At 35.9% G+C, this 24,580-nt stretch overlaps 2 protein-coding genes across 2 annotated transcripts; both read left to right on the forward strand.

The window, feature by feature from the left end:
• The first annotated feature begins 7,308 nt into the window (after positions 1-7,308).
• Positions 7,309-8,259, forward strand: LOC128564504 (olfactory receptor 51F2-like). The gene has a single exon (XM_053559965.1). The coding sequence runs from the start codon at positions 7,309-7,311 to the stop codon at positions 8,257-8,259; it is 951 nt and encodes a 316-aa protein (XP_053415940.1).
• Positions 8,260-13,417: 5,158 nt separating this feature from the next.
• On the forward strand, positions 13,418-14,389 carry LOC128564505 (olfactory receptor 51F2-like). The gene has a single exon (XM_053559966.1). It carries the CDS (start codon positions 13,418-13,420, stop codon positions 14,387-14,389), a length of 972 nt encoding a protein of 323 aa, XP_053415941.1.
• The last annotated feature ends 10,191 nt before the right edge of the window (positions 14,390-24,580 follow it).

The following is a 24,580-nucleotide window of genomic DNA, read 5'->3' on the forward strand; positions in this document are numbered from 1 at the left end:
TGAAATTATTATAGGTACATAATAGTTATACTTTTAATTCTGGCCCAGAGTTGTATTTTTTTCCAAAACAGGTACTAAATAATTTCAATTGTGTAAAAATCAAATATAGTAATTTAGACACATTTCTTTGTATCTGGTTGTTTTTGTAATCACAGAAAAGTCTTCTATGTTGGCAAATGTCTCTGTCAATCATTTCAGATGGCAAATTCTATTTTTTTTTTTTTTGGCATTTGTTTGTTTCATTTCCTAGTTAGTTCTCAATCAGAGAACATACCAACATTTCACATTTTATTTTAAAGATGATATGGTAGGTATATTTTCTGAGCTTTTCTCTTTTCCTAGTGAAACTAACTGGACTGGATATTGTATTTTGCCAAAAATACTATTCATGTTCATCTATTGCATTCTATGGCATTCAGTATTTCATGAAAGAAAATTTAAACACAGCCTTATTTTTAACAGTTTTACTGATATATATATGTGATATATATGTGTATATATATATTATATTATACATTAGATTATATATTTGTGTGAATTTTAAAATATACATATATATACAATACATATATTATACAAGTCAAAAAATTGTTATAAAACATATATTATGTAATTAATATATTCATATAATATATACATATATTATACAATTCAAAGAATTTAGTAAATTTATACTGTGAAATTATTACCACAATCCAATTTTAGGACATTTCTCCACCATCCTGAAATATTCCCTCATGTGGCTTTGCTGACAATCACATTCCAACTGCCAGACTGTGAGCATTGTTCTACTTAAAAAAAAATTTTTTTTCTAGTTATTTCATAAAAATGAATCATTCAGGGTGGTGCCTGTGGCTCAGTTGGTAGGACGCCAGCCCCATATACCAAAGGTGGTGGGTTTGAACTCAGCCCCAGACAGCTAAAATAGCAGTGATAACTGCAACAAAAATAGCCGGGCATTGTGGTGGGCGCCTGTAGTCTCAGCTCCTTGGGAGGCTGAGGCAAAAGAATCATCTAAGCCCAAGAGTTGGAGGTTTCTGTGAGCTGTGATGCCACAGTACTCTACTAAGGGTGACAAAGTGAGACTCTGTTTCAAAAAAAAAAAAAAAGAATCATTCAATATGTAATCTTTTACTTCTGGCTTCTTTCACTCAACATAATATACTTAAGGTGCATCCATTTTTTAGCATATACCAATGATTTTTTTCCTTTTTTCATGAACAACATTGTATCATATAGATAATGTACATTTTGTTCACCAATTAACCAAATTATGAATATTTGAGTTGTTTTCATTTAGGCCATTTTAAATAATACTGTTATCAACATTCAGTATGAGTTTTGTGGGTGTATGTGCTTTCATTTCTTTTTGGTAGATTCCTAGGAGTAGCATTTCTTGGTCATATGGTAAGTTTGTGCTTAAATTTTCAAAGTGGATGTATCATTTCACATTTCTACTAGCAATGTATGATGTTTCCAGTCTCTTTTCCATATGCTTTCAAAACTTGGTATTATCTTTCTGTTTGTATTTAGTCAGTGGGTAATGGTATCTAATTGTTTGAATTTTTACTTTAAAAATTTTTTATTTTCCTAATGATTATCTTTCCTGTGCTTATTAATCATATGTATTATCTTTTTGGGTGAAATGTCTATCCAAATACTTTGGCCATTTTTAATTTGGTTGTTTTTCTTATTGTTGAGTTATAAAAGCTCCTTCTATTTTCTATATACAAAATTTTTATGCAAATACTTTCTCCCAGTCTGTGGCCTATATTCTTATTTTCTTAATGGTGACTTTAGAATTGCATTTTGCGGGAGTTGAAGTCTGATATTTTTCATTTTCTTAATGGATCATTCTTTGGGTATGGTACTAGAGAATGCTTTGCCTAACCCAAGACAATAAACTCTTTTCCTATATTTTTTATTCTAGTAGTTTCAGATCTTTAGCTTTTACATTTAGGTCTATAATCCATTTTGAGTTAAGCCTTGAGGACAGTTTGGTAAAAGTCTACGTTGTTTATTTTGTTGTATTACATATGGATATTTAATTGTTCAAGCAACATTTGTTGAAAAGTCTATCAGTTACCTAATTTACTTGTCTTGAAATTTTTGCAGCAAATCAATTGACCGTACTGTAAGTGTTTAAATCTGGACTTTTGATTTTGTTCTACTGATCTATATGACTCCAGTGCCATGTGTCTTATTTGTAGTGACTATTAAATTTCAAAATCTGGTAGTAAAAATACTCCAAATTGTTCCTTTGCAGAATTGTTTTGTTCACTGTCTCTTCTGTATTTTCATATAAGTTATGTGAGTGTCAGTTTCTACAAACAAGAAAAATTCTGCTGATATTACATTGAATTTATGGAGCCATCAGGAAAAAATAATTATCTTGATGATATTGAGTCTTTAATTTATTATTAGCTTGTCTCTATTTCTTTATGTATTTTTAAATTTCTCTCAGCATTGTTTTGTGGTTTTCAGTGTACAAGTTTTAGTTGATTTATTTTGTAATTTTTTACATATTTTATTTCTTTTTATTCATTGTAAGTGTAAAAGCTTTTTTAAAATGGCTCCATTTAAATTTCTTTATAGGAAGTACTTATGTTCTGCTTGAAAACATGCATTAAAGAAATAAAAAACTGGGGCGGCGCCTGTTGCTCAGTGAGTAGGGCGCCGGCCCCATATGCCGAGGGTGGCGGGTTCAAACCCAGCCCTGGCCAAACTGCAACAAAAAAATAGCTGGGCGTTGTGGCGGGCGCCTGTAGTCCCAGCTGCTCGGGAGGCTGAGGCAAGAGAATCGCGTAAGCCCAGGAGTTAGAGGTTGCTGTGAGCCGTGTGACGCCCCGGCACTCTACCGGAGGGCGGTACAGTGAGACTCTGTCTCTAAAAAAAAAAAAAAAAAAAAATAGCCTGGCGTTGTGGTGGGCACCTGTAGTCCCAGCTACTCGGGAGGCTGAGGCAAGAGAATCACCTAAGCCCAGGAGTTGGAGGTTACTATGAGCAGTGTGATGCCATGGCACTCTACCAAGGGCGATAAAGTGAGACTCTGTCTCTACAAAAAAAAAAAAAAAACTTATGTAATTCAGGCTCAGCGCCCATAGTACAGTGGTTACGGCTCTAGCATCATACACTGAGGCTGGCGGGTTTGAATCCAGCCCCAGGCCAACTAAAAAAAAAAAAAAACAGTGACAACTGCTACAAAAAATACCCAAGCATTGTGGCAGGCTCCTATAGTACAAGCTACTTGGGAAGCTCAGGCAAGAGAATCGCTTAAGCCCAAGAATTTGAGGTTGCTGTGAGCTGTGACGCCACCGCACTCTACCCAGGGAGACATAGTGAGATTCTGTCTCAAAAAAAAAAACTTATGTAAGTGAAATACCTGTTTTTGTATTTTTCTTCACTAAGTTTACCTGCAATACAATGGCCCTCTTCATCCCCCATACACTGGAATTTTTGTCATTTTTATTCTATTTTTATTTCTTTTCCCTGGGACACTTATTATATTGGATTTTTATTTTTCTCCTTCTCAAATATGATTTTCTTATTATTTTCCTTTCACTATTTTTCCTATGTATGGTAAGGGAATTATGCAAACAAATTCTCCAAATTGAACTAATATTAGTTACTTTCCCTCAAGTCTGCTTTTAATTATGTAAAGCATGCATTTTAATTCTATTATGATTTTAGTCTTTTATTATTGTGGCTTTTCCTTCCTATGTGTTTTTTGATCTTCCATAATCCTACATGATGCTATTGCCTGCTTTAACTTAAGGATGTTTTCTTCTTAGTTCTGCAGAAGTTGTTACATCTGTGATGATGATGACTGAGTCTTTATAATGTGATAGATTTATCAACATTATTACATAGCTGTGTGTATGCTCGTGCACTGAATTCATCAGATTTTCTTTCTCTTTTTTGCTTTTCTTTTCTTTTCTTTTTCTCTTTTTGTTTTTTTTTTTTTGAGACAGAGTCTCACTTTGTTGCCCTTGGTAGAGTGCTGTGGCATCACAGCTCACAGCAACCTCAAACTCTTGGGCTTAAGTGATTCTCTTGCCTCAGCCTCCCAAGTAGCTGGGACTACAGGAACCTGCCACAATGCCTGGTTATTTTTTTGTTGTTGTTGTAGTTGTCATTGTCGTTGGTAGGCCCAGGCTGGATTCAAACCTTCTAACTCTGGTGTATGTAGCTGGCGCCCTAGCTGCTGAGCTGCAGGCAACGAGCCTTATTTCTCTTTCTAATGCAATATTTTAAAGTTTTCATGTTAATGTTTCTTTTCTTTATACAACCCCTGCTGCAAAGCAAGAACACTGCAGTAATTTTTTTTGTTTGTTTTTTGTTTTTTTTTGTTTTTTTTTTTTTGGATAAATTGTGTGTGGCTTGCTCACAATTGCTTGCCCAATAAGCATGATTATGTGGAGTGCAGTTTCTGGGCCAATTCTCAGTTTCTAGCAGCTTGCCATTTCACTAAGATCCTATCCATGGATCAACACTATCTTCTTCTTTGCCATTTCAAAATCATAGAGTATATTACCAACCTAAATTCCCAAAGTATTCTGTTTTACTTCTGTCTCCTCTTCTGCTGACAAAGATGTATATAGGCCAATATTTATGTCATAATTCAATGTTTCTCTACCAATTCCAGCCATTTTCCCATTAATTTTGGCTATGTTTATTGAGCTGCAATGTATGGTACAATGAAAAACTCCTGAGTCACCTTATAGTTAAGCATCCTGTAAAAAGAAATGCTGGTTTCCAACTTTTTAAGTTGGTACAGACTCTGGATTTCTTCGTGTAGATATGATGGAGATACAGCAAGCCTTATCCTGTATTTTGACTCAATACATCTCCACATCCCTTAGTTCAAGGAAGTTAACTGCCCTCACAACTTTTTGGATTTAGGATGTCCATCAGTTCTTACTAGTGTTTCTTGTGTTTGTTCATTTTCCTCTTCATTTGTGTTGAGAATTTTTTTTCTTTTTTTTTTTATTGTTGGGGATTCATTGAGGGTACAATATGTGTTGAGAATTTAATAGAAGTTGAGAGAGACTGTTTTAGACAATGCTAGTTAAAGTTACTTTAAAATGAAAGTCTGCTTTAAGTGTTAGGAAAAAACGTGATAGCAATACAGTGTATGAACTAGAAAGAGTAGTAGTAAAAACAGAAATTAACAATCAACAGCTGGAAGGCGAGAGTATGTGCAGATTTCCAAATTCGGGAACTTGATATATGGAGTTACCATAGTTACCATAGGGCAACTCTATAACTCTACTAAAGATCTACAGAACTATCATAGATAAATTAATGAAAATGGGGAAAACAGAAAATACAACTTGTGGTTTTGTAGAGAAGACTAAGTTCTCATGCAGTCATTTTGTGTTTGAGATTACTTTGAAACATCAGAGTGAAAGAATCAAGGAGTTAGATGCACGAATCTAATATTCAAGAGATTAGTCTAGGAAGAAGAGAAGAGCTTTCAAATAGAAAAATGAATAAATAAAAAGCATTGCCCATGGAATGCCTATAAAATTGAAAGTATATAGAAATCAACAAAAGATTTGAAGAAATAGCCAAGCTAATTTTTATATACATCCATAAGTAAGTAAGCTACGTAGTGAATTAGATGACAGAAATTATATAAAAGTAAGAAAACTTAGAATAATCTTGGATGGGTCATAAAAATAAAGAAAATCACTAAAGAATTTAAAATATTCTTTTAGCAATAGCTTCACTTTTATAACAAATATATCTTTTCTAAAATAGATGAATTTGAGTTATAGCATTCAGTATTATCTCGAGTATTTGCTATTTGCTAAAAATAAATCTCAGTAATTTAATTACATATCATATGAAAATATGCTATCCTGAAATAAAATTTTTTCAAATCTGAACCATAGAAATTTTAAATGATCTTCAGACATAGACCTCTATCCCACATTTGCTTTATTAATGACTAGATTATTAATTTAAGTAGAATTATAATTATTACCATTATCATTATCATTAGGTGGTGTAGTATAGTTGTTAGTGGCAAAGGCTGTAGGGTCTTTTTTTCTATGATTGATTCCCAACATCATCTCTTTCAGTTTTATGAGCTTTGAAAGGTTATCAAAATTTGTAAGCTTCATTTTATGCTTTTTTGGTAAAAAAAAGAACTACCTCTCTCTTAGGTTTGCCACAAGGCTTATATGATATAACCCATATTAAGTTTTTAAAACATTGTGTGGAAATAATTTTATCATTAATGCAATATTATATATCTCAGTAATCTTTTAAGAGATCAAAGGCAAGAATAAGGGTCAGGGCATACATATTACAAAAGAAGCTTATTATTTACCACTTTGATTTTTATCACAATAGAAACAGATTTCATAATCATAAAAAACACAGTATTTTAGTGTTACAAACTAAGAATAATATCAAGCTTCAGATTCACAGGAATTGAAGCATCTCCCAGGAAACACATATAATGAGTCATGATGAACTGCCATTATCGGGGGGCACGTTCTTAGGTATATGTAGGCCTTGGAAATAGATGTTTTCATCTTTACAAAGTGGGGCAAATAAAACTTAGTATCTGAGTTTAGTAATTCTAAAATTCCAAACCAAAACTCAAAATTAGTCAATTCTATTTCAAGACCAAGCCCTAATCACAGGTAAAGTATTTCAGAAATAACAAATAAATGTAAATCAATGACAAATCCATGTTGAATATTTATTATAAGCAAGCATCTCTACTAAGTAAAGATTAGCAAAAATATATTTCTTAATATCATAACTGTATTCCTAAATCCAGCTGAAGGATAAAATATTTAACCTAAATGTTTGACAAGAATGCAGCATGGTAAATAGTAAACACCAAGCCAAGGCATCTAAATAAAATTAAATAGAAAGCAATTAACCTACTTCAGTGATGAATCTCACAAACAAAATATTGAATGAAAAAGCCACATAAAAATAGTGCATGATTCTGTCAAAATCAATAATATGGAGAAGCAGTAATGATAACAAAAGTTATCTGACAGTAATAATAACAGTATCTGACTTTTGTTATCATTACTGCTTCTCCATATTATTGATTTGGGGTCACTATTAATGTTTCTGGGTCACTATTAATGTTTGATCAATTCACACTGGAAATGATAACATGAATAAATGTAAATGTCAAACTTCACTGAGTTGTACTCTAAAGTTTTATGAACTTTATTTGATGTATATTAAACTTAAACTAAAATAATTTAAAATTTCTAAATTTAAAAAATCAATACCTTGTAAGAGAATTCTTCTCCCACAGACCCCATGTTCCACATGCCAACCTTCTATAACTACACTTCCACTTCCACTACTTTCCTCCTGACGGGAGTCCCCGGACTTGAATGGGCCCATGCCTGGCTCTCCATCCCCTTCTGCTGCCTCTATGTAACTGCCCTTTCTGGGAATACCTTGATTCTATTCGTCGTCCTCACTGAGCCAAGCCTCCATGAGCCCATGTACTATTTCCTCTCCATGTTGTCCACCACTGACATCGGCTTATGCATCTCTACCCTGGTGACGGTGCTGGGAATCTTCTGGCTCAATGCCCGGGAGATCAGCTTCAATGCTTGTTTATCGCAGATGTTCTTCATTCACCTCTTCACATTCATGGAATCCTCAGTGCTCCTGGCTATGGCCTTTGATCGTTTTGTGGCCATTTCCAACCCCTTGAGATATTCTACCATTCTAACTCACGCAAGAATCGCCCAGATTGGTTTGGCAGTCATTACCAGAGGAATTGTCATTTTGACACCACTAGTCCTGCTGCTTAAGCGACTGTCCTTCTGTCGCAGCCGTGTGCTCCGCCACTCCTACTGCTTCCACCCTGATGTGATGAAGCTCTCGTGTTCAGACACGAAGGTCAACAGTGCATTTGGACTGACTGCCATCATCTCCACCGCTGGAGTGGACTCCATCTTCATCCTGCTCTCCTACGTCCTCATCATACGCTCGGTTCTCAGCATCGCGTCCCCAGAGGAGAGGAAGAAGGCCTTTGGCACCTGCGTCTCTCACATCACCGCTGTGGCCATCTTCTACATCCCTTTAATCAGCTTGTCCTTTGTTCATAGATTCGGAAAACACGCTCCGCCCTTTGTGCCCACCCTCATTGCTAATCTCTACCTCCTCCTTCCACCTGTGATGAATCCTATCATCTACAGTGTGAAAACGAAGCAGATTCAGAAAGCTGTGCTCAAACTAGTGTGTTCCAAGGGAACTTGGATATAACATTTACTACTCCCGTTAAAACTTCCTTCAAAGTTAGGAAAATAGTACAAAGTGGACTCATAATACATACAGTTTTAGAGTTTAGCGGAACTAGATGTCATCTAACTCATATATCTCTACAATGGGGTTATCCTTCCTGAGGAAATCTTATCTTTTCTACCACCAACATCCTAATTCATATTCTCACTCTCTCAGCTACCTTATTCCAACAGAAAAAGAGAATGTTATTCAATACTAAAAGGAGGTAGCAAGCCATAAAAAGACATTCAGGAAACTTAAATTTATATTACTAGGTGAAACAAATCAATTTGAAAAGGTTATGTTTTGTATGATTACAACTATATGACTTTCAGGAAAAAGTGAAACTTTGTAGCATTATAAAGACCACTGGTTGCCAGAAGTTTGCACAAAGGGAAAGATTAATAAACTAAAAAGCAGGGTTTATTAGGGCCAATAAACCGACTCTGTATGATACTACAATGGGATATACATGACATTAAACATTTATCAGATTCATAGAACATACCACACCAATAGTGAACCTGATTTAATTTATAAATTTTGGATGATAATTTCACATCAATGTTAGCTCATCGATTGTAACAAATGTGCTTCTCTGTGGGGAAATATTGATTGACTGTCCACGTAACGGTGGAAGGGGTATATGGGAAGCCTGGAATTTCTTCTCATTTTGCTGTGAACCTAAAACTTCTCTAACAAAGTTTATAAAAATGCAGGTTCCTGGGCCTTACTGCCATAATGTTTTATTTTATGCATTCTGGGATGAAACCTGAGAACCTGTATTTATAACAAGGTCTCAAGGTATACCTGATAGTTGAGGAGCCACTGAGAGACAACAAATATATCTGTATATCTCTTTATTATCTGCAGTCTAAAATGTATTTATTTTGATCTTTGTGGGAAAAAAAAATCTTTAAGTCTTTCTCTCTGTGGAATCAATGGGTCTAAAATCAAAAAGCAAAGTTAATCTCAGTGGTCATCTTCCCCAAACAGATGTGACAACTATGTTTATACACTTTTCAAATTTTTTAAATATTTATATTTTTCTTGACATATAATTTTAATACCATAGCAAGTCAAAAAGTAAACAATATTTAAGATAGGTGTATATGTATCTCAAAACATCTCATTATATGGCCAGGAGTGGTGGCTTAGGCCTGTAATCCTAACTTCTGGGAGGCCGAGGCAGTTGGATTGCCTGAGCTCACAGGTTTGAGACCAGACTGAGCAAAAATGAGACCCCATCTTCAAAAATAGCCAGGCATTGTGATGGGCGCCTGTAGTACCAGCTACTCAGGAGGTTGAGGCAAGAGAATCACTTGAGCCCAAGAGTTTGAGGTTGCTATGAGCTATGACGCCATGCCACTCCACCAAGGGCCACAAAGTGAGACTCTGTCTCAAAAAAAAAAAAATCACATTATAATATGATTGTAAATATACACAATTTTTATTTGTCAATTGCACCTCAATGAATCTTGTAAAAATTGTTAATAAAGATGAAAAGAAACCACATGGGGCAGGGAAGTCGATCTAGGTATGTAGAATGACTCTAAGGCACAAAGTGAAAACAAACAAATACAATTTACAAGAATGATCCCTTAGGAATTAGTTTTTCTTTTGGGTAAATGATTTTCCTGAGAATGGGTTTCTCATAAATACTTTCCTCTCTGGGAACTGAATGGGACCTCAAAGCCCTGCCTCTTCTTCATCTTCTCCACTTGATGTAAGTACAGGGGCATCTAAGAGACAACAGCTATTCATTAATGTCAAGTTTCTGTGAGTTAATTTTGCAGAAGAGTTAAATTCTGTGAGTTAATTTCACCAGAAGAAATACTTCTAAGAGCAAGTTATAACATCCCTGCAAACACAAAATGCTGTGTAGTTGCCTCCTTTGATTTAAGAATTTATAACAGGAAAAGCCCTAGTGTTTTATTGTTTTTAGGGAAGCTTAAAAATAAACAATAGAGATTCTTTTCAATGTGCTATATCTTCATTCTGAATACATCCATACATATTAAAATTATGAAAAAAAAATAAAGGGAATGTGTTCAGTATGAAATCTGGCCAGGATTCCTTTGCTAAAATAAAAATTTAAAATCCTAGACATAGAGGGTCAGAATATTTTTAAAAACGAATTTGACACCTGGCTTATTGTACCCTCAATGAATCCCCAACAATAAAAAAAAAAAAAAAAAAGAATTTGACTCATTGTTGAAAAATTCTGAAATTAAAAAATAATAATCTGATTTATTTAAGTGGAAACAAACAATATGGAATATTTGGTATCATAAATCAAGACACCCAGTATTGAGCTTTAAAACAATAAATAGTTTTTCCAACTGAAACCTATATCATTGGTAGGGCATAAACTTTTAGTTATTTTTCTAGTAGTCAGATAATGCTTCATTCAGAATAACCAACATTAATGACCTTAAAGAGATCATGACATTCAAGCCAAGCTTATACATAAAAGATGTCTTTAAATTTGGTTAACTTAGATTAAATATTTCAGTAGTGGCTATGAAAATGAGCAAAGTTAATCTTAAGTGTTCAGTGCTCAGTGCTTAAACAAAAACCAATTGTACAACAGAAATTAATCAATTTTACCAAGTCTTAATAATTTAGCACATAAGGAAATATTTACTTTTCATGTCTCCTGAATATTGACAAGAAAATGACTTATAGAAAGAATGTAACAAGGAAAGAATATTTCAAGGAAAGGACACCTTGAAACCCTGATACGTATGCATTTATGTGACTATGAACAAGGATAGTGTATGGCTGCTAAAGGAAAAATCACATTAACATTTATTTGCCACTCGAGTGATTCACATATGCATATAACACAAATTCATTTTATTTTTTATTAAAATTATTCCTAAAAATTAATTTGTTTACCAATTTTCACCACCAAAGGGAAACACTGATATTAGCACAATGAAATTTTTAACAAGTTTTAAATTTACACAGATTGAAGTTTAAATCCTAGATTTTTCAAATTATGATATAATGAAAATTGCTTAACCTCTCTGATTTTTGTCTTCCAAGGCTAAAATACTGAAATCTTATAAGCAACGTGATTTTTACATACAACGAAATAATTCATGTAAAAACCATAGCGTCAAGCCTGACATGTTGTAAGATTCTATCAATGATAGATCTGAATGAACTGACATAGTAGCTACAGCTATTATCTCATATTGGGTCTTTTCCATCATTTCTCAAATATTTAGGATATTAAATAATACTCCAAAAGTTTCTTGTTTAATTTGTAGATTTAAATTTTAGTAACATAGAATAAGAAAATAATAATGGAGATTATCTAAGTCAACCCTCCTTACTCTTAACATCAATTGACAAAACTAAAGACATGACTATTTTGTGGCTAAATCAAAACTGAGCATCCTTAGACATAATATGTGGTGGGATCTCAGCGGCTTCCTAGAATAGGAGTAAAAGCCAAAACTGGATAGCAAAAGTAGCTGGGGATTAGAAGATTATATTCAACAACAAAACATACGAGAGATGTCATAAACTAGGATTTGGAACCAAACTGTTTCACTAAGGAGGTAAAATTGTGCTACAACACAGCTAGCTGTAGGAATGTATTCTCCCAGTTAAGTGGTTGGAAGCATCCTGGTTCTGAATGTCCATGAGTGATCTGTGGGATACCAGTCCCAATGGCTGAGACTGTGAGGAAAGAATCAGATTGTCTCGAGGCTGAACAACACATAGCTACTCAGGGCACCACCAGATTGGCTTAGTGAGAATCCAAGCAAGACTTTTTATTTTTTTATTTTTTTAGATAGAGTCTCACTATGTCGCCCTCAGTAGAGTGCTGTTATGTCACAGCTCACAACAACCTCAAACTCTTGGGCTTAGGTGATTCCCTTGCCTCAACCTCCCAAGGAGCTGGAACCACAGGCACTCACCACACCTGGCTATTTTTTATTGCAGTTGTCATTGTTGTTTAGCTGGCCCAGGCCAGGTCTGAACCCACCAGACTTGGTGTATGTGGGTGACACTGTGCTATGGGCACCAAGCCAAGCAAGACTTTCCTAAGGGAATCTAAGGGAATGGATTACAAAAGTGAAGTCAATATGGGAAAGAAGAAAGGAAAGAGAAGAAAACTGATGCAGGAACTCACCTACATAGTAAGTGAGCTTACATAGTACTAAGTCTTACTTCAGATGCTGCCTACCGACAGAGGGCGGTACAGTGAGACTCTGTCTCTACAAAAAAAAAAGTTCACATGTTACTTATCTTGATAAAGAATGACTTTGAAAGTATATATCTGAGTCTTGTACATAAGTAAAAGCTGTAGATGATTGCAACATCGGGCTGAGAAGGGCAGTGTCATGTCAGGCATCTGCTCATCTAGATTCACTCCAATCCACGAAATTTAATTGCTTTTAAAAACTAATTGCTGAAGGAGGTGTTGCAGGTACTTTTCTTTCACAGTTATGCATCAATTCAGCTATAATGACAGCAGATAGGAAATCAAGAATCGAGATCAGAAATGCAAGCCTAAACTGGAAACAATCAGGACAAGGCTGGCATAAAATCTATTAACAAAGAAATAGCACATAGGCCATTTTGACACGTATGAAATTAATTCTTTATATCAATTTATTTCCTTGAAATGCTAGATCTCTTTAAAATATATGATAAGGTTTCATGATAATGCTGTAGAGTATTTAACACAAAGATCCAAATACTGTGTGTATGCATATACATATATATATAATCTACATACAAAAACTATTATCATTTTGAAGTCTCCATTGAATTTGTGGTCTTTTGAGATTATTTTTATTTAATTCTCCATGTGTAAAGTATAAAGGAACAGAGAAAGAAACTGGTTAGGGTTAAATTGAAAGAGGAACAAAAGTATTCTTGGGTTAAAAAGCTTTTTTAAAAAAGCTACTATTCTCTATTGTAAGTTAGGAAACAAGAATCATGACGAGGAAGTTGAAAAGCAGAAAAAAAATGGAAATCAAAACTGGGAAGTAGAAAGGAGAGGATAAAATCCAATTTGATTTATCTAACTACAAGACATCTGAACAAATTTGTTGAATGGTGTTATTTCTCATTCTAGGATATTTAATTGCAACAGAATTATTCTTCCATAGTAATCATGTCATCTTTTGTTAATATCACTTCCTCCTCCCCAATCTTTTTTCTGACGGGAGTTCCAGGGCTAGAAGTTGCTCATGTCTGGATCTCCATCCCCTTCTGCTGTCTCTACATAACTGCCCTCTCTGGAAATGGGATAATCCTATTTATCATCATCACTGAGTCAAGTCTCCATGAACCTATGTACTATTTTCTCTCCATGCTCTCAACCACTGACCTGGGCTTGTGTGTTTGCACACTAGTCTCTATGCTGGGCATATTCTGGTTCAACGCAAGACAGATCAGCTTCCATGCCTGTGTTGCCCAAACATTCTTCATCCAACTCTTTACTGTCATGGAGTCCTCAGTGCTCCTGGCGATGGCCTTTGACTGCTTCATTGCCATTTGTAACCCACTGAGATATGCTACCATCTTGACTGATACCAGAATTGTCAAAGTGTGGTTTGCCATCCTTGTCAGAGGCACAGTGATCCTATTGCCATTGGCCTTGCTTCTTAAACATCTATCCTTCTGCCGAAGTCATGTGCTCCACTATTCCTACTGTTTCCATCCTGATATTACCCAGCTTTCATGTTCTGACAATAAGATTAACAGTGTTTTAGGACTTACTGCACTCATAGTCACTGCTGGAGTGGACTCCATCTTTATTCTTCTCTCCTATATCCTGATTATTAAAACTGTCTTAAGTATTGCTTCCCCAGAAAAGCGGCATAAGGCCTTTAGCACTTGTATCTCCCACATAGTTGCTGTTGCCATTTTCTACATCCCTCTCATTAGTTTGTGCTTTGTCCACAGGTTTGGGAAAAGAGCTCCTCCTCATGTGCACACTTTTATTGCCAATGTGTATTTGCTCATTCCACCAGTGATGAATCCCATTATATATAGTGTTAAAACCAAACAGATCTGTAGGACCATTAAAAAAAGTCCTCTTTCCGAAGGGATTGAAGATCTGACTCTAATAATTCTTCAGTAAAATATACTCCTTAGTTATCACTAACAAAATATGGATACAAGTCATGTTTGCATACTTCCTGTGATTGCAGAAGTCAAATATAGTATTTAATCAATTATGACTCCCTATGTCAATGATTTGAAATCTAAAACAGTATATTGGGTGGGGGATGCAGTTTGGAGAAAATTCATTCTTTGTTTTCAATAGAACTGTTACCAATCTACTCTTTAGACATGACTGATGCAATATCTTGATATTATAAAAAATGCTATTAAAGTCTTAGAAGCATGCATGAATAATAATGGCTAAAATGAACACTTTGTTTATGAGATCAAGCCTTCAAATGTAGACTTAAAATAACTCATATCTTTTTTTGTACTTGGTCTTCTTGAAGTATACATAATAGTTATTAAGGATTTTTTAACTTTAAATTAGACCCTACTATCTAATATCTTACACATAACTTAATCACTGTTGATTCATTATTTAATTTATTGTCTCCTATTGCTAGACACTACACAATGTATGATATGCTAGCAGGGACAGACAAGATATTGTCATAATTAGTGAAATACATAGATAAGAAAACAACCAATCAAAATCTGATTAATATGTGATATATTGAACTATATGATATAGACAATAGGAGTAATAACAACATATAAGAATAAGGATTAATCCAGCATGGGAAACAATCACGTGTCCTTTGAGATATAAGGTCAAGTAGAGAAATCCACTTCCAGAATGACAGCATAAGGAGCTCTGAGGACATACTATTCTAGGAAACAACCATAAACAGTGATTTTGTATATATAAATATATACACACACACACATATATAACTATGATAGATATGTATTTATACAATCATTAATAATGAGATATATCATTTTATATATATGCGTGTGTATATATATAATACATATATAGTATGCATATACACACATATATAAAATGATATAGACATAAACATTTAAATTCTTTGGAAATTGCCCTAAGGGTATACAGAAAATAAAGTATTTTTTTTTCAAGAAAATCTGTTAAGTAACTATAAGAACAATGAGAGTATGTAGAACTTGAATTATGGCTAGCTTCTGCCCTCCCTTTCTTCACAGCTCAGTATATTGATAGTTACACTCCAGTAGGTAAAGCCAAGAACACAGGGCTTCTTCCTGTTTCCCATCAGTCCTCAATCTAGATCATCAGCATGTCTCATTTAAGCTCCACATCACAGAAACTACACATGGGAATGCAACTAGGAAGTCACTGTCTCCCTTCTTCCACTCAGCCCCCACTCCTAGGGCAGAGACTCTAATTCTAGCAACAACCAGAGAATACTGGGACCCCGTCACATGCCCATCTCTGTCCTAAGGTCTATGCCAAGAGATAAAAGCTCAAAAAGCTATATGCTGTCCTGCCTACTGCCCTACTTATACCTATACAGAAGGTGCCAAAAATATGCATATGCATTTTAAGAAAGAAAAAAACCTGCATTAAAATTGTAATCTCAATATATACCAATAACAAAAGTCAAATACAAGTCAAATTTGAGCACCTCTTATGATTGCAGAAGTCAAACATGAGTTAAGTATTACAATTTTAATACAGCTTTTTTCTTTCTTCATATATGCATACATTTTAGCACCCTCCATATATTAGAAGTTTCACTAATAGTAGAGACCCACAATGCAATTGACTAATAGAAAAACCTATGAAATCTACAAAATATTAAAACTATTAAATGAGGTCAGCAAAGTTGTAGAATACAAGATCAATATACAAAAATAAATTATATTTCCATGTGCTAGTAATGAACAATTCAAACCTGAAAATAAGAAAAAACTCCATTTCCGGGGGCACCTGTGGCTCAAGGAGTAGGGCGCCGGTCCCATATGCCGGAGGTGGCGGGTTCAAACCTAGTCCTGGCCAAAAACCAAAAGAAAAAAAAAAAAAAAAACTCCATTTGTAATAGCATCGAAAGTATAAATGAAACCAAAGGGGCACAAGACTTGAACGCTGAAAATATTTTACATTAATATATTGCTAAAAGAAATTAAAGACCTAAGTAAAATGAAAGACATGCCATATTCATGGATTTGAAGATTTAATATTAGGATGGCAACAGTCCCTGAATTGGTTTATAAATGTACTGCAAACCCTAGCAAAATTAAGTCTTGCTTCTTTGCATAAATTGGCAAGATGGTTCTAAAATATGGAACTTAAAGGGACCCAAAGTAGTCAAACTAATCTTAAAAAATAAAAGAGAAAACTTGAATGATTCACACTTACTAATTTCAAAATTCGCTAAACAGTTCCAATTATCCAGGCAGTGTAGCACTGGCATAGGAGAAACAGATCAATCAATTAACTAAAACTAGGTCAAGAAGTAAACACAATTCCTGATTTTCAGGACTGATTTTCATCCAGACAGTTCAATGGGGGAAATAATAGGGTTTTTAACAAATGTGCTTGCCACCCAAACATCTAAGAGGTAAAAAAAAAAAAAAATGGATATATAAAATTTGAGGGGACAGGGTCAGACAATAGAATATTAATTCAGCTATAAAAATGACAAGAATTGATATTTGCTGGAAAATAATGAACCTAGAAAACCATACGCTAAATAATAAAAGATCATATTAGACAAATATTGTCTGATTCAATTTACATGAAATTTTCATAATAGAAAAATCTATAGACAAAAAGTAGATTAGTGGTTGCTTAGGGAGGGATGGAGATAATAAGGTCTAACTCCTCCTGCATAGAGTGTTTTTGTGGGGAGTTTATAAAAATATCAGATTTATTGTGATATAGTTACATAACTCTGAGTATATTTAAAAAACATTTACATTTTAAATGGGTGAATTGTGTCTCAATAAAGGTATTATAATAGTTTTTACAACTAGTTTTAAAGTTAAAAAAAAAAAAAGAATTAGAGATTAGATAAGGAAAGTGAAGGGATCACACATGCCCAAACTACTCCCACCAAAGAAAGGGGAAACATGTTTGGAAAAAATTAAATGCATGTAATCACTTACCTGGAAAATTGGGGAGTCCAAGAAAGATAACAAAAGATGGAATAACATTGACAGACAAAACTGCAGCCCAAGCTATGTGTAGGAAATTACGTAAGGTTTTTTAATTGAACAACTCCATTGCAACGCCAAGCCATTTTACTGCTGTCCCAATAATCCTACCCTGGCCCTGTTTGTGCCATCTTTCAGGGTATAGAGAGATATTTTCCCAAAGGTGCAAGAATGAATGTGACCAACAAGGTAAGTCTGCACTTTAACTCTCTGGCAATGTACTGAACGGAGAACCACTACACCCAGAGGAAGAGCTTGTAGTGTACCCTTCCTTCTTATTATAGGATCTTCCATCCTCTTCCCATTACACAAAAGAAAATAAGTCTGCAGTAAGTAGAAAAAATACCCACAAAAAACATGAACAAAATATCGAATATATAGATAACTTTGCAGTAGAGAATTTGTAAGTATATCATTCTAAGTGGGCTATGAATTGACAGGAAATATCCACATGTATGAACTCACACATCGACAGACATGCATACACACAATTCAACATTAGATTAAGTAATAGAACTTTAAATTCAGAATATTATTGAATGTGTTCCCACTTCGTAGATAATATGTAGCATATCTTAGAGTACTTTTTCTTATTCTCCAGAAACATAAATGTGGGAGGAGAGGAAGGGGACAGCAAGGCCATGGACAACTGTCTTCACATGTTAGGGTGCTGGCAGATTAGAGCCTGATTTCTTAACCAGCCATAGCCATTACGCCAGTGAATACTTAGAGATTTTTGTTGTTGTTGTTCAGTAAGTAGTTACACAAATAAGCTAAACCTTACAGGAAAAATATGGAAATGTCTGATGGCCCCCTTGGCATGGAGAAAAATTCAGTGTTAGCTAGGCCACACCTAATTATATGGAGTATTGTGAAGCAGAGCCAGTGTGTATACCTCCAGAACCCAAAGTGGTCTCCTGAGAATGGTGCATTTCCGTTGTAGTTGGAATTGAAAGATAAAACATTCTTCCTCACTGTGGAGGAGATGTCCTAGCAGGCCCCACACCACTGGACTACTAAAAGTTTCACTTATGTGGCAGGCCCCTGCATCTCTGTAGGTTTTACCAGCTACCTTGGTAGTTCTTTCTATCTTACATAATTAGCACAGTTTCATCACTTTATCAATATGTAGTGGCTTAGTGTAATACCCCGAGAGATAGTCTACTGCTCCAGGTCTCTTTAGACTGAATTGTGGCAGTGGTCTAGAAATGCACAGTCTTGAGTCAAGACTATGAATGCATACTGTTGTATATTTTGAGTGAATATGTAGATAGATAGTGGGATAAAAAAGTGACAAATATAAGCTATGATCACGTGACCAGCTACAAGATTGAAGACTGCATCATCTATACATTTTGACATATATATGTTAGTCAATTATGTGTTCCCTTTCCCCGCTATTTGGCATGAGGAGTGCTGGTACTACTTAACTTTGCAATTTATTGTATAGGTTACTGGACCACAAAATTCCATGCCTAATCACATTGGGTGAATTATTTACCACTCAGATCCCAGACTTGTAAATGAACACTCAAAGAGGCATTCTCATCTCCACTTTTGTCAGACAGGAGAAAAGGTGTGTGTGTGTGTGTGTGTGTGTGTGTGTGTGTGTGTGTGTGTGTGTAAATAATGCTGATGCTGATACTATTAAGCTGATTCATGAATCTGTTAGAAATCTTTGATGAATAGCAAAAAGGGTGGACTGTGATGTCCTGGGACATAATTCCCCTCAAATCCATTTTTTTCCCTTCTCCACTCTACTCTGCTCAGTTCCTCAGGAGAGCAGCACCTTGCAGGCCATGTATCTGAACCTTCCACATCAGCTGGAGTCTAGCTGGATTTGGCCTGTAGTAGATACTGACAGAAAACTCAAGGCAAGGCAAGGAGTGAAGATTTTCTCCCCACTCTACTGTGCTTTGTTTTGGCAGCATCTCTGGCAGTGCTGTGTTTCTTCCGCATTTCCTGATTCCACATTCCATCAGGGAATCAGCTCCTGAGCTCCAATAACAAACAAGGTGGTTCCAGCCAAGAGGTTGTAGCCACTTCCTGCAGTCAGGTTACCTCATAACTGCATGGCTGTCAGGTTCTTCATCATGTAAATAACAATACTCTTCTTTGAAAATATTTGCAGTAATTTCCGATTTTATGCTTAACCTCCAAATTTTATTGCCCAACAATTTAACTTCTGGAGAACTTAACTTACACGTGAACTAGGAAGATGCCTATAGTACAAATTTAAAGCTTTGGATAAGGATACTTAAGTATGAAATTTTCTTTGGTCACAACAAAAAAAATGAGAATAAATTTAAATGTCTGTGAAGAGGGCATTAATTTAAAAAATGTTCCATGTGTCTAATATGAAATGTTACATACAAGTTTTTAAAACCATATGTGACATAAATATTATATATATCAACATGTATGCTCTCAAAATAGAATTTAGTTAATAGAGTAAAAGGCAAATTAAATATGCAAAATGTGTGACTTAAAAATCTCTAAACAATTCTGTGTTCTGTGTGTGCATGTGCAACTGTATGTTTCTGGTAAAAACTTTAAAACCTTTTGGGGAATGGCTATCACCACTTTCAAAACAGTGTTAACTGTGAGCACACACCACTGAGGCAAGAGAGGGCAACAGTATTGTAGGGCCAGACAAAATTGTTTGGGCTTTCTTGTCCATAATGCCACCGGAAGTTCCTATGTTTTTTCCTAGATAACCGTAACTACACAGTGCTGTCATGCTTATATAACTGCTGCTTGGCACCATGCCTTTATTGTTCCCCTGGGTCTAAAGGTTTACAGGACCTTCTGCTTGTGTAGACCTCTGTGCTTGCTCACTAGCTGCTGTGAGCTAAATAAAGACATGTTGCACCTGCTCCCAGTGCCTAAGTTACTCTCTAGTCTGTCCAAATCAGAACGTTTGCAATACAAATATCAAAAGAAAAAAAGGCAATAACATACCTTAGATCAGATTCCCCAAAATAAAGATTCTGAGATGGAGATTTGCATGCAGGAAATTTTTTAAAGTGTACTTCCTGAAATAGCATCTATAGAATAAAGATTGGCAAAATGGGATGCCCAACACTCTCACACTTATAACAGAGGTCTCAAGAAATCTCATGAGGGTTCTAGAGCTGGAAAGATACCTCAAAAGTTGTCTAATCAAGGGGGACAAGGTCTTTCTACTCCTGTATTGACCAGTCATTAGTTAACTGCATGCAGGTTCCGAGGGTGTGGCAACTTCATTCAGTGGAAACCAATTTCCATAAAGGGACTCAGCTATCAGCAACCAATACCCTGAAAAGCTAGGGAAATCATGCCTTAGTCCTTAAAAGAGGATGAAGAAGTATAAATTTTGATATCTTCTTGGATTATAATATAATTCTTCATAAGAAACAATTTCCTAAATTAAATTATTTAACCCCTTTCTAATTTTTCATGCCATGTGAAAACCTTCCATGTAGGGCGGCACCTGTGGCTCAAGGAGTAGGGTGCTGGTCCCATATGCTGGAGGTGGCGGGTTCAAACCTAGCCCTGGCCAAAAACCAGAAAAAAAGAAAAGAAAACCTTCCATGTATCTCAGCCTTCCATTAGTAAGTAGCATCTTTATTAATATTTTTTCATATCTTATTTTTTCCTTGAATATATCACTTTAATTAGAATTGCTGAATTAAATAAAATAATAATTTATAGTTTCTAATACATACCCCAGGAGACCTTTACCAGTTTGCATTCCACCAACTAATCATAAGGCTATTCTGCCCACCTACACTCAGCAGTTTTATGAAATCTTTACTTAAATCGGAGGCGGAACAAGATGGCAGCCGAGTAACAGATTCCTTGCATCTGGGCACCGTGAGTCTGGGGAGATAGGACTCCAGGCATCTCTGGCTGGTGGGATCTGCCTATCATCACCCCTGTGAAGATACTTCTGGACCCCAAGAGGAGGACTAAAACAGTGCAAAAACGGCAAGTGGTCGCGTGTCTTAAATCCGTCTAAACCCACCCTCAACTGTAAGTTCAGTAGCAGTGAGACTGCAAACCAGAAAGGCCTTACCTGTGAACTGTTTTGGTGTCTTTGGACTTGGCGCTCAGTTCAACTGCCTTGGGGAGAGCCTGAGCGGGAGTGCAGAGAACTTTGGCCATTGTCTAGGGCCCCAGTCTGAGCCGCTGAGCCAGATGGAGCTAATAGTGTTTGGCTGTGGGTCAAGGGAGCCATTGTGAACGATCTGCCCCAGCAAGCTCCGCCCTCAGGGTCGCAGAGCTAGAATCAGGTGGGAGATGGTAACCCAGCAATTGAGTAGCCTAAGGGTGGGGGCTGAGCCGCCCTGCAGCCCTAACCCTCAGGGGCAGAGTGAGACCACTTTTGGCACACTGGGTAAGTGGATAGCCACTTCAGCAGTGATTCCAGCTACAAGCACCTTCCTGGGAAATCTTCCGCTCAGCAAGTTTGCAAGTTCAAAGTGCCTTTTAAGTGGGCTGAAGAAAGATTTAGGGTGTCTACCAGCTGGGGTTTGAGAAATCAGCAGCCTCCAGTCATATCAGAACTGTGATTAACATCTCATACCCCAGAAGACCACGTGTTGCCCAGACAATATACAATAACTATACATACTGCTTTGTCTTTGGTTGTGTTTTTTTTTTTTGGTTTGGTTGGTTTTTTTTGTTTACTTTGATGTTGTTGATGTTGTTTTGTGTTTTAATGTCAACCTTTTCCATACAGATCCTTTTACTTTCTCAATTTTTCTAGTTGAATTAAAATTTCCCATTGCTGCCTCTTTCAATAACTAGAACTTGATTTTTGCTAGTGTTTCTACCGCTATTATTTGGTTTTTCACCCAATTTTATCTCGTAAAATTTCTGTTTGCTTGTTTTGGTTTGATTTATAGCATTTTTGTCTTTCCTCTCTACTTGGTGGAGGCGGGGTACTGTGTCAGATCAGGTTAGCAAAGAGCTGCTGACATCAAGGGAACCACCCAACTGGGCACCCCCAGAAGGTGGGGTTTTTTTAAGGTTGTGTCAAAGTACCCTACTATACACCTATATTGCTCTATCTCCCTCTTTCTGTGTCTCTCTTCTTTAGTCAATATTCATTTTACTCACCCTCTCTCCTTTCTCTATTTCTTTCTTTTTTTTTTTTATCACTCGGTCCTCCTTTCTTTCATCCCTTTTTGCTCTTCAACCTTCTCACACTTCTGGTCTTGTAACCCTTAGTCCACAGGCACGAGAACTTAAAGAGCAAGAGGAAGTGAAAGGAAAATTAGGGCAAGGAAACACATAAAAGAAATCACTCATGAGGAAGAATCAGCAGAAAACTCCAGGCAACATGAAGAACCAGTCCAGAACAACCCCACCAAGGGACCTTAAGGTAGCTACTTCAGAGGATTCCACCTATAAAGAAATGTTAGGAATGACAGAAAGGGAATTTAGAATACACATGTTGAAAACAATGAAAGAAATGATGGAAGCAATGAAGGAAACTGCTAATAAAGTAGAAAATAACCAAAAGGAAATCCAAAAACAAAATCAAATCAGAGATGAACGATATGAAGAATATAAAAAGGATATAGCAGAGCTGAAGGAACTGAAACAGTCAATTAGGGAACTTAAAGATGCAATGGAAAGTATCAGCAAAAGGTTAGACCATGCAGAATAAAGAATTTCAGAAGTAGAAGACAAAGTTCTTGAGATAACTCAGACAGTAAAACAGGCAGAAAAGAAGAGAGAGAAAGCAGAACGTTCACTGTCAGAATTATGGGACTTTATGAAGTGTTCCAACATACGAGTTATAGGAATCCCAGGAGGGGAAGAAGAATGCCCCAGAGGAATGGAAGCCATACTAGAGAATATTATAAAAGAAAATTTCCCAAATATCACCAAAGATTCTGACATACAGATCCCCGCTTTCAGAGGGATATTGGACCTCAGGTCACCTCAACTCTAACCGAGCTTCTCCAAGACACACTGTGATGAACCTGTCCAAAGTCAATACAAAAGAAAAGATTCTGCAGCTGCCAGGAGTAAGCGCCAGTTGACCTACAGGGGCAAATCCATCAGAGTGACCGCAAACTTCTCTAATGAAACTTTCCAAGCAAGAAAACAATGGTCATCTACCTTTAATCTACTTAAACAGAACAATTTCCAACCCAGAATTCTGTACCCTGCTAAGCTAAGCTTCAAAATTGACGGACAAATCAAATCATTTACGGATATACAAATATTGAGGAAATTCACCACAACGAGACCACCTCTACAGGAAATACATCAACCTGTGCTGCACACTGACCACCACAATGGATCAGCAGCAAAGTAAGAACTCAGAAATTAAACGACAGAAACTAACCTCCACACTGATGCAAAAGATAAAACGAAGCAATGGACTCTCACAAAATAAGACAAATAAAATACTACCACACTTATCAATTATCTCAATAAATGTTAATGGCTTGAATTCCCCACTGAAGAGACATAGATTGGCTGACTGGATTAAAAAACACAAGCCATCCATTTCCTATCTGCAAGAAACACACCGGGCTTCAAAAGACAAATTCAAGCTCTGAGTCAAGGGTTGGAAGACAATTTTTCAGGCAAATGGCATTCAGAAGAAAAGAGGAGTTGCAATCTTATTTTCAGATACATGTGGATTTAAAGCAACTAAAGTCAAAAAAGACAAAGATGGTCACTTTATATCGGTCAAGGGAAAAATACAACAAGAAGACATTTCAATTCTAAATATCTATGCACCCAATTTAAATGCTCCCAGATTCTTGAAACAGACCTTACTCAGTCTGAGTAATATGATATCTGATAATACCATAATAACGGGGGACTTTAACACTCCTCTTACAGAGCTGGAAAGATCCTCTAAACAGAAATTAAACAAGGATATAAGAGACTTAAATGAGACCCTAGAACAACGGTGCTTGATAGATGCTTATAGAACACTCCACCCAAAGATAAAGAACATACATTCATCTCATCACCCCATGGAACATTCTCCAAAATTGATCATATCCTGGGACACAAAACAAATATCAACAGAATCAAAAGAATTGAAATTTTACCTTGTATCTTCTCAGACCATAAGGCACTAAAGGTGAAACTCAACTCTAACAAAAATGCTCAA

Source organism: Nycticebus coucang, chromosome 14 (genome assembly GCF_027406575.1).
Source record: "Nycticebus coucang isolate mNycCou1 chromosome 14, mNycCou1.pri, whole genome shotgun sequence".
Classification (NCBI taxonomy): domain Eukaryota; kingdom Metazoa; phylum Chordata; class Mammalia; order Primates; family Lorisidae; genus Nycticebus; species Nycticebus coucang.